Here is a 14,849-nt window from a genome sequence, read left to right on the forward strand (position 1 = left end):
GACTCAATCATGATATACTTCATCATGAATGATAAACACATTTTGTGAATGGGTATCAAATGAAGAGAAAAATAAAGTGACAATTGAAAGTCAGGTGTTTCCTCTTTTATAACAGTGAAAAGATTCTAGGAAGTGTTTGCCAGCTCTCCATTCAAAGAACCATGTATTCCACTTTTGCACTAAATAATAATAAGTTAAACACAATCGATTGTGTAAAGGTTGCTATTTACATGTCAAAATAAATACATCTTCAGGAATTGAATGCATATATATATTTTTATGTGGATGACTCCAGGACGTACATGCAAGGCAACAACAAATAATACATACTCAGCCTTGTCAAAGCCCTTATTGATTTTTCTGTAACATTAATGAGACTTAGGTTATGCCACCAGATTGGCTAATCTGCGCCATAATAAATCATTGTCAATTCTCATTATTTAAATATTGTTGTTGGCAATTCCAATGCCCTTTTAGGTAGTCAATTTAACAGTTCGATCAATAAATTGAAAAGTTGATCGTTTCTCCTGATTAATCAACTCAGTTTAGCTTGATTTCTAATATTTGCATTTAAAAATCAATAAGGACTTACAAAAGGCTGAATATCTAGATAACATATATTTGTGAGGGTTAACACATCATGCTTTTGTTTAATATGAAAAGACATTAAAGAGTAAATATAATCACACTTTGTGAATGCTACATTCAACTACTGTAATGACAACATTTAGGACACCCAATCTTTGCCCTCCGGCACCAAACCCACCATCACATCCATACACATCTCAGTTGAGTGAAGGTGAATACCAGTGCTTTCTTACGGCATGTAGTGAATAATAACTTGTGTTTTAAAGTTTTAACCTGGAAAATAAGAAAAGTGAAAGGTACACATGAAGTCGGATCTATGAACTGTGTCTATTTTGTGAACTTTCATGATTGAAATACCTTCCTTAAATTTCATTTCTGACCTTGAATCTACATTTAGTGTGTTTGGTTAAGTGCTGCAAACTTACAATTTCAGTCCCCCATGTTTGTCAATCGTGAATTATCACTAAGATCAGGTATTTTCAGTGAGTCGGCATGCTTGCATACACTATTAGCATTTTCGCATGGGAAAAGGAATTTTCTTTGTTAAAACCACTGCTCTGTCCCTCTTTTTAGATTCCATCATACTTGATTTTCCCATCTTAGCAACATCCATTTTAGCCAAGGAGCTCGACCACAGAGCCAACTACCCAGCACTGTTCTCAAGGATGTCTCTCACAGGATGCATCTCAACCAAAAGGGGAGATTGGGGGAAATCTAAACTTACTGTCTATGGGAGTATAGGAGTGTGAAAGAGACAACTAGAAAGTTACATGGTAATTGTTACTCATTCATTGGTTCGAGAAGAGTCTTTGTTAAAAGTTCTTTAAATGAAATGACAAAATGATTTGGTTGTTGTTGGAAATTATTTAATATATTCATTTATTTGCAACAGCCAAATGTGTAACTCTCATTCTATCAAGGGTTTCCCATTGCTTTCCTCTAGTAGGCAGAACATGTTTTTAGTCATATCCATTTACTTGAAAAGGCACAATAGCTTTGAGTGTTTTGGTGAAAATAACAATAATATATTCATTGTGATGTCTGTATAAGTAAGACGTTTAGGTCTGTGGCAAAAGAAGGCAAAACTGGGTTGTTTTGGAAAGTACTATGTAAGGTTAATCTCTTTGGGGTCAGGCTATTGAATACTGCATATTTTAATTATGTTTTGTTTTGATTTTTTTTTTACTATGTGCCCATTATTTTTCTTTTGGAAACCATGAATGAACACTTTACATTAGTTTGACGTTAAGACAGTCATTTGAAGGCATGGGGAAGGGTTATGCTAAATACATGACAAAAACCGAAAATGTTGTCAAATACAATGTAGGGTTGATTGTCGGTATAGAGCACCAACATGACCACTTGCTGTTCAGTAGTAAGGCTCTCGTCTAGGTCATAAAGTCAATAGAGTACGCTACAGAATGCGTAAGGCCTTTAAAGTTACCTCTTCTCTGGAATCCATCGATCTGATTGATTATTAGCGGAGCAAATTATCAAAATAATACGGAGGGAAGATATTTTCGTTTGGATTACTGGTCTGGGGGAAGCTCGCGAGTGTGTGTGTGTGTGTATACGTGTGTGTGTGTGTTTGTGTAATATTGCGTTTGTGTGTATTGTGTTTGTTTCCCGGGGAAAACACTCACGAGAAACACCGGCTGTTGTTATGCCTGCTGTGACGTCAAGTTACTCCGTTCTCCGCTTGTAATTATGCCGTTACAAGCTTCAAAGTTGTATTTATCGTCTGAATTTGCCGAAACAAGTTTAATATTCTGAAAGCCAAGACTTTGTTTAATTGAAATCAGATGAAAACAAACTGTAACGTACCCTGCCGTGTTATCTATGATTACTATACGCCATACATTCATAATTTCAGCCGGAGGGAGGGGAAGCAGCGCTGCGGAACTGCAGAGTGGCGAGTGAGAGCTGTCGTCTTCCCAAATGTATTTACCGTCTGATTTTGAAAATACAAGTTTCATATTCTGAAAGCCAAGACTTTGTTTGTTTGCAATCGAACAAAACAACCGAATCCCGAAAAACTATTTTTTTACACAAATCCATGTTTGTATGTGTGTGTGTGTGTGTGTGTGTGTGTGTGTGTGTGTGTGTGTGTGTGTGTGTGTGTGTGTGTGTGTGTGTGTGAGAGAGAGTTGGGGAGGTAGGGCTATAACAAAAAGCAGTCTCTCCCTTTAGTTACACTCAAATTATAAATTATAATTATGTTTTGAACTGTTTTTTTCTAAAATAGAAGTTTCAATTGTAGGTTCAAATAGAAGCAGATTAAACATATTTAATCCAACAAATGTGTTTCTAATTATTTTCATGTTTACTGACTGCTGTTTGAAACCCAAAACCCCATCCTGCATGAACTGCTCCGGCTTAGTTGACCAGGAGCTCTTGGAACTGCTCAGAGCGGAGGAAACGCCCGAAGGAGTCTTTCTCCATCAGGGCGAAGATCCTCTTCTGGGCCAGGTCAAAGGTCGCAGGGGACAGATCCACCAGGTTCCTCAGGGTCACATCCTTGGTGAAGTGGTCAATATTCACCTGTAGTGTGAGGACGACAGAAGATGCTGTCAGAAACAATCACAATGCAGACGATGAAGATAAAGAGAAATGGCAAGTATTAAATGTTAACATGAATACTTAAATGTTAACAAGAAAAAACTGGGTTTTACTTGCTTGTACCAACAAATATATCCTATCTACCCAAGCAAGCAATTTACAAACATTCAAAAACACAATTTGTCTAGTCCAAAACCAACAATGTTTTTTTGAGTTTCTGAAAATCACTACCCTTTTACAAAAGCTTGAACACATGTCGTCAGTAGACACAAGGCCAATCGCATAGAAGATGTTATGTTTTACGCGGAATATGCCTTAAAGAGAAAGAGAGAGTAGCCATTTTAGGCAAGATACTATTTATTTATTCTTTGTCTATTTCAAATTGCCAGTTGTAATGTTTATTCCAAATAGAATCAGATCAGAACAGGGCACAATATTTTCCTCTAAAAAGCAGAAGTCACGTCCCCTAACCCAATATGGAAATACTTAAGTCTGTGTGTGTGTTTATTACCATTCTGTATGTGTGTGTGTTCCCGTGTCTGAGCAGTTCACTGGCGTGTCTCAGTACATTCTCTCTCTGTGACCTCATCCGTTTACACTTAAACAGGCCTGTATTTCTCATCTACACTACTGATTAGATAAACACTCCAACGTTTTAAAATGTCTGCAAATTGTATTAAAACTATCTCTCTAACAATTCCGTCTATATTTCACCTTGAATAACCTTGCTATTCAGGAGTGAAGTGTTTTTATGTAAATACCATATTACTCATTACCCTGTTGACGAAATCCCTGCTTTATTGCCAACTTACTGACAGCACCTTTCAGGGATTGTACTTTAAGAATGAATAACTTCTTATTGGATCATCTTTTCGGATGAGATTGCTGCCAAGTGAGAACTCATTATTGAAAGATTGGTGCTGGTTGCGTAAAGCATGATAAATGTATTTAATTTAATCAACCACATGGTGTTGAGTGCATAACAAGGGGTAATCAGAGGAGTTCCTGACCTCTCTTGGCCCCTCAGACTGGATGAAGTCTTCGTAGATCTTCTTGGCCTTGGCTGCCATCTTCACGGGGTTCTTGATCTTCTTGAAGTCCTCGCAGGTCACCCAGAACTCAACGTTCTCGTCACTGAACTCGGACTGGAGGAAGCTGCGGAAAGCAGAAACACCATCTGATGGATAACAAGACGAGAGAGATATGTATTAACAAGCGGCATAATACAATATGGAATCAGTGATAATTTAAACCCCTTTTCATGCACATATTTGAGAGAAAATGATCCATTATAAAATCAATGACAGACTATTTTTGTGCTATTTTAAACATGGCTCAGCTGAATTATATCACATTCATGCAAAGGTTACTTGTTCTATACTAGTACTGAAATATAAAAGTAAATCCCAAAATATATTGGATGAATATTTCTACAATTTGCAATATGTCCAATTAATCCAAAAGATAATGAATTTCTGTTCATGTTTTTTTTTGTTCAAGCAAGGAAAATGACTCAAAAAACATGTTAGTAGAACTAGTAGATTCATTTTTGCTACATAAAGAGGTATGAAAATGAAACATCCAATGACTTACTCAAAGACATTATAGAAATGATTTAATTTGATGTAAATAGCTAAACTAAACTTGTATTTACCAAATCAGAAAAATATTTATTCTTTTAAAAACCAATATAATATCAACAATAGAAACTCTTTGGACAAATGCAAAAGCACAGTGGTTATTCCAAGATAACGATCCAAAAATGAAACTTAATAAAACATCCATTTATTTCAGTGAAGACCATTGTGGTTCAACATAATGCCTGCTAAAAGTTCCCATTGTCTGAACCAGCATGTGCTGCAGACGATAAGCTTTCTATTATGGCCTCAGGCTTTTATCTGCAATCTAAATGACTAGTTTGGTTCAAAATAGCACGGAGTCGCAATCAAGCTGCGGCCCTTTTTATTTTATGACCTCTAGTACAAGGACACACAAAGAGAGAAGAACACACGCACAGGCACTGATGACAATTTACGGATGTTGGTGTATCAGAGCAAAAAAACAACCGGCAGAAAATGCAGCGTCATGTTTAGGGTAAGGGTTTGTTTGTTGTATATTTATGATTTTGTCAACATTTGACTTCCAGATCTGACAAATTAAATTACATTTCAGCTTTTATTAACTCCAATGACCCGTCGTGCTGCATAATCTTTCAAATAACAAAACTATGACGAATTAATGTAAACAAAAAGAGCACCGACATCAACAAGGAAATTAGATCAAGTTTTCTTCAATTGCAATTTTTAAAACAGAGTAGTCCTAGATCACTCATTTCCTGTTTTATAATATACATTACATAAGGAAGGAAGGAACGGGGGTGAGTCCCACATCTGAAAGGAAATAACTCAGAGAGAATCCCATGGGAATTAACAAGAGTGGAGCCATAAAGAATAAGCTTACATTAAATGCTGATGTAGATGAATCATCAGGCTGCAGCAGCTTGCAGCAACTGTGCAATAAATCAACTTTTGTGGAACCATTTAGACTTCTCTCTGGAGACGTTATCGTAACACACACAACCCCAACGGACGCATACACAAACAGATGCATGTACACACTCATGCCGGCATGCAAACATACATCCCTCTGCCGTACACTGTGCTGAAGGAGACACTTAAGAAGTTCTTCTACCACTCACTGAGCTCTGCAGAGGAAATGTTGACCCTACACACGTATCAACTGTCTGTGGATCTGTTTTGATGCACAGGGACACCTTAAATGACTTATTAGCAGGAGAGTTTACACGTAGCACTAAAGACCGTTAACCATTAGAGTTAATCATCCATCTTGCTGGCTCTCAGGCTTTCTGTGCACTTTGGAAGGTAAACAGTGGAGCCAGTGGTTGCTTTTTGGTATGCATGGTGGTTTAAAATGGGTTTTTCTTAAATAATGCTATGGTAATGTTACACTTGTTGTTTATTTTCTGTTGCCCAGATCATCTTCAGCGAACTTTAGAAATGTAACTAACAAATAAATGCCAATAAGGCGCAAATGACTTAGTCTGGACAAACCGCACTTCTGTCAGAAATTGGTGATGTATGCTACCCTTCATGCATGACTGTAAAACGCCAGTAAACAAAGTATAATCATTTGAGTTAGGAAAAACTGGACAGAGGTGTTTTAGGATTTGTTACTTTTAGGGCAATATTTAATCATTTTTATGCAAGCTTTTCATTGGCCATCTTCATAATTGAACAAAGATAATGTTATGCATTGGTTCTAATCCATGAGCAATGGCAGCAGACAACAAAACAGGTGATCAGTTATGGCAGTTTAATGTTTGCTACGTCGGAAAAACACCAACATCTTGCATAAAAAGGTTTTGTGTCATACAGAAAGTAGTATTTATTAGCCATTCAAGTTCTGCAAAAAAAAAGTATATACAGTATTCATTGAAACAAACCTATTATCTCCTGTTAATTAGGAGTTTGTAACCTTTTAGTTGTTGAAAGGAATTCCTGAGTGACCAGAATCAGATTAAGACTGTTGATTAATGCCTAGAATAGGTGCAATGTCTGCATCTTAGATGAGGTATTGATTGGAAATACCACATCCTAGACAGCAAATTAACTTGAACTTAACTCTATAGGGAAAGGTAAACAACTCAAGGAGAACACGTTTAAGGGGTTCTTTGAGACCACAAAATATAATTTAAAAACGATTTAAAAAAAGGAGTGTGTACATTATGTCATTACACATAATCTCTGTTTACACACATATTAGTTTTTTATGTAATTTCTAATTGGTGGTTTTATTTTAGGAAAAGTATCTTTAAAAGACAGCTTGTGGTTGCAGTATTTATTTCCAAGAGGCAAAAGATACCACAACATTATCTTCATTTTTCGAGTCATCAAACGGTCACACGGATGTCTAACATAGAATATAAATAAAGAAGCACACACGCTAAACCCAAACCAGGCTATATGATGTACCTGCAAATGGTCTTCTTGACAGAAACCAGACATTATGTAAGACATGTTTTTCTACTTGTGAAACCAAGGTGCCAGCTGTTACATAATGAAGATTGCAGCAGCCGTGGAAAGTATGAATTAATGGTGCTTTCAATGTTTGCCTTAGAGGACATCAACAAAGCAGAGATGCTGCAGAATAGCAAGTAATGGGCAAACCAATCTTCTGAAATGTGTTATTTTTGTGGGATTTTAAGAAGGAGGATTATTGTTGTTGGAAAATAACCAAGCATCAGCCATCCAGGGGAAAGATGGTGGGCACAAATGGCATCATTATTAGAAGAAAAAAGGTAGCTACATGAGAGCAAGCAGCATTACAACAGTTTTTTTCTTCTTTTTTCTATTTGGATATTTTAAGCCATGTTTTTTGTATTCCTGTTTTTTGGAGAAGTCAACGTTTTGTCGTGTAATGTCACAAAAAAGAAAGATCCTTAATAATGCTAGACAAAAAACAAGCAGTTACAATTTCGCCAGTCACATCAAACGATGGACAGAATACATGCAATGTGTGTCTGAATTGCGGTACATGTAATCTGGTAGAAATTAAGCAGTTCAAATCCAATAGTTACTCTGTATTTGAGTATCTCACTTTTTTTGCAACAGGTACAGTTGCCCTAAGCTGGCAATTACAGAGAATTTAATATTAAAAGCCTGTGTGTGTGAGGGAGAGAAGTAATTAGTAATGAGAGTAAGAAAGTGTAAACTTACAGCTGTTGTTCAGGACTCTGTCCAGACCCTCACGCCACTGAGCAGCCTCATCAGGAGTCGGCCTGCACACAAAATACACCAGTTCAGTCTTCAAAGTATGCCAACAGTAAATGAAAATCATATAAAATATGACTTTACTGCTGCTATAAATGAGTCTTTATGACTATATTTGTAAAATACACATGTGTGTTCAGTGACGTGTCTTGCAAAATAGGTTCCTGCTGCTGCGACATGTAAGTGTGGTAAAACATCTTCTGAGAATAAATTGTGTGGTACTGTAAGCCTTTTGACATTTTCCCGAAACTCTGTACTATTTAAAGTTGTGGTTTTGAAACTGCATGAACATATCCAAGGAATCTGATACATTCTATTAGCCGGAAGGAGCAACGACAAGCCAGTGAGTGATTTTAAAACCAATCAAATTCCTCTGTAAAAGGGCAGAACGATCATCCATCATTTAATAAACAGACGTTTTAATATGAGCAGGCTAGTTTATGGTCCAGTTTAGCATTGTGGGGTGTTACATGTAGAACCACTTTAATCAAAATCAGAGAGAGATAAGAAACTGTTGGGTGACAGAAAATGCGTTTACAAGGTCATCATTCAAAGCGCTAATAATAGAGGAGGATTGCAGATTATCAATATGAGTGGCAGTGACAGGAGAGATATGAAGAGAGCTGTATGACTCTAAAGGGAACCAACAAGAGTAAACAGATCAAATCAGCTAAAGTCTCACTGACTTTGTGGACTACCTTTTGGTTACAAAAGGCTAAAATAATCAGTTTATCCAACTTTAATAAAATGTTCAAGATTAGTTTTCTTACCCTTACAAGATTGCTAACAAGAAACAAAAGTAAAGTAGTTGAACATCTTGCACATGAATCATCTCAGATCCAATATTTTCAAGGTGATGCAGAATCAAATGAAAGCATCTAAATCTGTGTACCATGTAACACCTGAGCTGTGACAGTGTCTGGAGAGCGTTACAGTCCTTTGATCTCTACATATTGTCCCTGCTCAGGGCTCTGCTTGGACACGTAGTCTCTCATCTATCTTGTTAACAATCCAACATGCTTTCTCCACCTCCTAACACATTCATCTCAGAGAGATGGGGGAAAAAACTCACTTCTGCTGCTTCTCCGGCTTTTTCTCAGTCTTCTCAGGGTAGGGGATGATGAGGTCAATGGCATTTTCAGGCTTTTGCAGTAAAATGCCCAATTTTGACTTGATCTCCTTCGCCCTGGAGGACAAAAAGCAGACGGCTTGTGTGACAAAGTCTTTGTTGTGACTTATTGGACACGAAAGCAATAATAATCCAGTCAAAATGTTTATCCAAGCCTAGCATCCTCTCTCCAACATGACTCTGGTGTATTGTATTTATACAAGACTAGAAATGTTAAAGCATGTGTTTTGTTTGTTGGTCTATTAATGAACTGTTGTAACTGTTGAACTGTTGTTATTCTAATGTCTGTTGCCTGTTTCAATTCAATACTTCTTTTGTTGGACTTTTTATTTACAAAGAGGCCCTATGTTTTGAAGAAAAAGGCTTTAATAGTAAAACTGGATAAAAAAATTGAAATATTGTTACGATAATAACACATTTTTACTTTGAATTAGCATTTTTCTGTATCTAGTTAGACATTTGTCAGTTGCATTATGGTATTTTTTTAAGTTAGAAAGTTACCTTAAACATTATCGTTAAGGTACAAATGTCTCACTACTTGAATTTAAATCAACGACAAAATCTAAACTAATTTTTTCTTTAATAATTTTTAGGATGAAAATGTTTTTTAACCAGTATAAACTTAGTTGAAAAATTGTTTTTCTACTTATACTTACTACTTATGTTAAGAAACCTTTCCATCCTCACCCTTTGAGTGTGTAGGCAACACAACACATTTAACTGCCCTAAGTAAACTGAATAAATTCATGTCAAAAGGTCTTTTCCGCAAGGATGTAAAGAAACAGAAATCACTTTCTGAAAGAAAAAAGTTCAAGAACATGAACTTTACGTAACCTTTAAGTTCTGTTAGATGTTAACTCTTGACCTGAGACTGACGGCAACTTAGATTTACAATTTATGTTATCTATTTAAATACACTATGATCAGAACCACATACAACGTTTGAAATACTTTATAGTCAAACTTTCTATTGGAAATTAACCAAATCAGAAGAAAACACTTAATTTGGAAGAAAAAAGGAAGAGTGTTGAAGCAGCTCTCACCTCTCCAGGCAGGTTTGGGGCAAGGCAGCTAATCCTCTACACATTTTCCGGCACTCTCAGTTGCAGTATTTAAGTAAATTCGATCTTCTTGTTAGCTCCTGTTAGTCTCAGATTGTCGTTTGCTGTCTGAGTCTGGCTTTCAGCTCATGGGGAGTTTTATATACTCTTTGGGCTTAGGGCCAACAGCTCAGCCAATCAGGCTGGAATGTGTTCAGCTGAGGAGCCGGGCTGAGGAAGGGCGGGATCTCAGACGGAAAGGCTCTGTTTGCCTTCATGTTTCAATTGACAAACAGATCCTGGACCAGTGGGCAGGAGGCTGCAGGACTGTTTGGCATCAATATAAGCTAAAGGTATTAAATACTTTGTTGCTATTTACCACTTTGTGAATCACATTTTGTGAGATTATGTTATGTTTCATATGTAAATTATTAGATTTAGCCATTTAATTCAGAGCTTACATTGAATTATTTCCTGTTACTGTAGCTCTTTTTTTTTTTACGACCAACCCTAACCCTAACCTTTACCCGATGGTCTACCATTTTACTAATATCTGTTTAATTTATTTAGTTTAAAACATATACATTGCATCTACACAGACTCAATGATCATACGCAAATGGTAATCAAACTTTGCAACCAAAATTCAGGTCACGTGTTATGGAAATGCTATCTTGTCTCTAGGTCATAACTCTCTTAAGCAAACATCCAGTCATCAAACACTGGAGAAAATACATTTTCACATAAAACAAACAAACATAGATATTGCTGCTCTAAAAGTTACTGATAAAAGGTATTTCTGATTCAGGCACAACATGTCAAATACGACTTCAGTAAGGTTAAATCGAGGTCAATAATGGTCTTTTTACCAGCAGGAATGTTTTAGACATACTCGGGAACTATTCAAACTGCAAAACAGCTTATCAAAACTTTAATTTTTGGGGGTATTTTATAGTCTTTATAATAGATTTTGACAGTAGGGACATGACAGGAAATAGAGGAAAAGCATCAGAGGTCCCTGGGCGGATTTTAACCAGAAACCTTGTGGTTAACCAATTGCCCCCATCCAACATGTCTGTCTCATTTCCAGTTCGTCATTTTGTTATGGCCCTCTGTGTCTCATACTGACCCAAAAGAATGCCTTAATTAAAGTGACGTTTATCAAATGCGATTAAGTGATGCAAAAGGGTCCTGACTAAGCATCTGTATGTGACGAGTTTTGAATGAGAAATGGTTGATCAGAGCAAAGCCAATCAGGCGGAAATCAAGGTATTCACAGGGTAATATAAAGCTTATTCACAGTGTTATTCTACTCATACATTATAAGTCAGACCATTCAAACTGACCTTTTATCCAGAAGGTTTTGTGGAGGTTTACAAGGTCCTTGCATATCTACGTTTCTTGAGCACAATTAATATATTATGCAATATTGCTTAAGAACATGTTTTACATAGGTTTTTGCAAACATTTGAACCCATGACCACTGCTGTATCAATGTGAGCACTAAGATAACTAAAAGGTTGTTTGGATGTGAACACGCTCTACAGTTATTGTTCTGTCTAGAAGCATTGTGGAGAAACAATATTTATGTATTTAAATATTCTGCTTTATTATGGACCGAGCTGCAGACTGGAGTGTTTTTTGTCCTTGACAGGTTTTGTATGCTTCATAATTGCAGCCTGGTAAATACCAGGTTTTACTGTTTCTGTCAAATAAATCCATATATCTGGAGGAGGCAGCTTTTCAGAGAGACAACTGAGTACAGCGGTTAAGCCCTCAAATCAAGGGAAATTGTGCACTTTTTGAAAGAAACATGAAACTTCTACCATAGTTAGTTTATATCATGAGGTTTATTTTTAGATGTGGAGGGAAGTCAGATTTGACCTCTGAGGCCCGGGAGAGGTCAAATCGGGGATGGCCACCAATAATATTCAAAACTGACTCACTTTGGAACCGAACACTGTAGAAAAACACTTAAGGTGTCATTTCCCACAAATGTTAGGGTGCCCATTCTGTTGGTGATACATTTGAGACTAATATAATTCAAGAAAATGCATTTATGTTAAAGTCAAGGTAAAAATATATCAAAATATTTATTTTTTATGTACCCAAGAACATTCTTCAATTGATTTCTTTGTAGTCTCAGTATTATTTAGTTATAAGTTATTATTTCATGGGGTGTGTGGATATTTGTATGCATTCTCAGCACAGATTTATCAGCAGTTGACCCCCCTAGACCATTTCCACAGACTACCTGCAATACCACCGCGGACCACTGGTTGAAAACCCCCTGCTCTAAAGCTTCAGTAGCCTACTTATTCGAGGGGTTGTTGCTAGACAACATGGTGAGAAGTATTCAGAAATGCCACTTCTGACACTTCGGACATTTCTAACAGGTAAAAAGATTGACTATGAACAAACAATATTATTAAAAACAATATTAATATTAATATATGCCTTTGAATGCGAATGTATTGAATTTGACTGTAGCCAGGAAGGAGTTTTCCTTGCTAGCTAGCTAGGAAAACTCCTAGCTAGCTAGCTAGCTAGCTAGCGTGATCAAAATAATTATCCTAGCTTAAGTAGAAGACAGTCTGGAACATTTCTGTTTGAGCTGAGTAGTTTAATGATTGAACAAAGTATTTTCTAGAGATGTCAACTTGGTTATTATGTCAAACATAACATGTCATAACAGTAACAAAACACAGTCACGGACATGTCACGAACATGTCATAAACATTATGTCAATGTCATATATATATGACACATATATGTCATATCATTGTCATTAAGTGTCATTTGGTTTAACCTAACCCTACAAAAACCGAATGACACAATGACAACAGTGTTTAATACAATGTTAAATTGTTATCTTTTCAGATTCCCACGTCTTGCTGGAATTTTAACCCTCACCATGTCAAAGCGTCACAGCTTGATGGTCCCTACCCAGCCCTCGTTATCCAAGCAATCCAAGCCACCCCCCAGCACTAACTGGGACATTTGTGTCCTCTGTCAAGTCAAAACAGATGAACCTTTACAGTGTCCTCTCAGAAACAAATATAAACAGTCTGTTGGTAGTGGCTATGTATCCCTCACAGAAGACCTTCTCCGGTTCCATACCCTTCAGCATATGCCAATGGACCTCAACCTGGAGCGATTAGATGATGGAGATGGCATAGAATCCACTTTGAAGAGACACAAGGCAGAGTGGCACAAGAGATGTCGGCTAAAATTCAACAAAAAAGCATATGATGAGCTAAGTCGGGGGAAATTAACTACAGCAGCACAACAACAAAGTACCTCATCTGTACACACGCGATCTGCCCACAGCCATTCACAGTCCACAGAACCTACTTGCTTCTTTTGCAATGAGCCTGCTGCAGGTTCCTCAGGTTTGCATAATGCATCAACCTACAACATTGACAGAAATGTGAGGAAGTGTGCCCTTGCTCTGTTGGCCAAGCTCGCAGAGGGTGACATGATTGCCATTGAGGCCAAGTACCATCATCGCTGTCTGTCTTCATTGTACAACAAAGCCAGGCAGGCTGCATCTAAACACAATGATGGAGATGATACTTGCCTACATGGCATAGCCTTTGCACAGTTAGTGGCATATCTGGAAGACAAGAACAATGATGAGAACACTTCCCCTGTCTTGAAATTGACTGACATCGCTCAGTTGTGCAAGACCAGGCTGGAACAACTTGGTCTGACTGTAGATAAACGGATTCACACCACCAGACTGAAAGAACGACTGCTTTCTGAGCTTCCACATCTGAGGGCACATTCACAAGGAAGAGACACACTTCTGAGTTTTGAGAATGACATTGGACCAGCTCTCATGATAGCCTGTCAAACTGACAGTGATGCCATGCACTTAATGCGAGCAGCACAAGTAGTGCGCAAAGAAATCTTTGGTTCGTCTTTCTCTTTTGACGGATCATTCCAAGAAAACTGCCAGCAGAGGGCTGTGCCACCATCTCTCTTGGCTCTCGTCAACATGGTACTTGATGGTACAAACATTAAGCATCAGACCACCACAAAACCTGCCCTAACAATCTCCCAATTGATGGTCTTTAACAGTAAGAAGCAGGCACGGAACATGGATTCACCAAGCTCAGCACGTACAAGGCACACCCGAGAAACTCCACTCCCTCTATATCTGTCCCTCAAGATCCATGCAGTTACACGAAGTAGGGGGTTAGTTGACACACTGTTCAACCTGGGATTGTGTGTTTCCTATGACAGGCTGCTGCAAGTCACATCAAACATTGCCAATGGTGTCTGCCAGCAATTTAGGATGGAAGATGTTGTGTGCCCACCAAAGTTGCGTAATGGACTGTTCACAACAGGAGCTGTGGACAATATAGACCATAACCCAAGTTCTGCAACAGCCAAAGATTCCTTCCACGGCACTGGAATCTAACTAATGCAGCATCCATCACACACACAAAGCGGAACTGATCGTGGTGTACTAGTGATTAGTCAAGATGGCTCTTCCACCAAGTCAGTGAAACCTCTGCCAACATCATACACAGTCGTGCCACCAGCTTCCCTCCACAAAAAGGAATTTAGTGTGCCACCTGTACAAGGTCCTGTGAGACCCTCCACCCTCCTAGTTTCTACAGCCGCCACAGAGGATGAATATGCATGGCTCAGAAAAGTCAAGACAGCTGTTGAAACGTCAGCCATTGATGGCATGATATCGTGGTCTGCCTACCATGCCTGTGTTCACCATGCCGTC

The 14,849-nt window shown here is 37.8% G+C and overlaps 1 protein-coding gene across 1 annotated transcript; it reads right to left on the reverse strand.

Moving 5' to 3' along the window:
* Positions 1 to 257: 257 nt before the first annotated feature.
* Positions 258 to 10,263, reverse strand: rgs5a (regulator of G protein signaling 5a). The gene is made up of 5 exons (XM_079680787.1): positions 10,110 to 10,263; positions 9,010 to 9,123; positions 7,884 to 7,945; positions 4,158 to 4,324; positions 258 to 3,129 (listed from the first exon to the last, which is right to left on the reverse strand). Exons 1-5 carry the CDS (start codon positions 10,151 to 10,153, stop codon positions 2,965 to 2,967), a joined length of 552 nt encoding a protein of 183 aa, XP_079536913.1. The 5' UTR covers positions 10,154 to 10,263; the 3' UTR covers positions 258 to 2,964.
* Positions 10,264 to 14,849: the final 4,586 nt, after the last annotated feature.

Source organism: Notothenia rossii, assembly GCF_949606895.1.
Source record: "Notothenia rossii genome assembly, chromosome: 1".
NCBI classification, from domain to species: domain Eukaryota; kingdom Metazoa; phylum Chordata; class Actinopteri; order Perciformes; family Nototheniidae; genus Notothenia; species Notothenia rossii.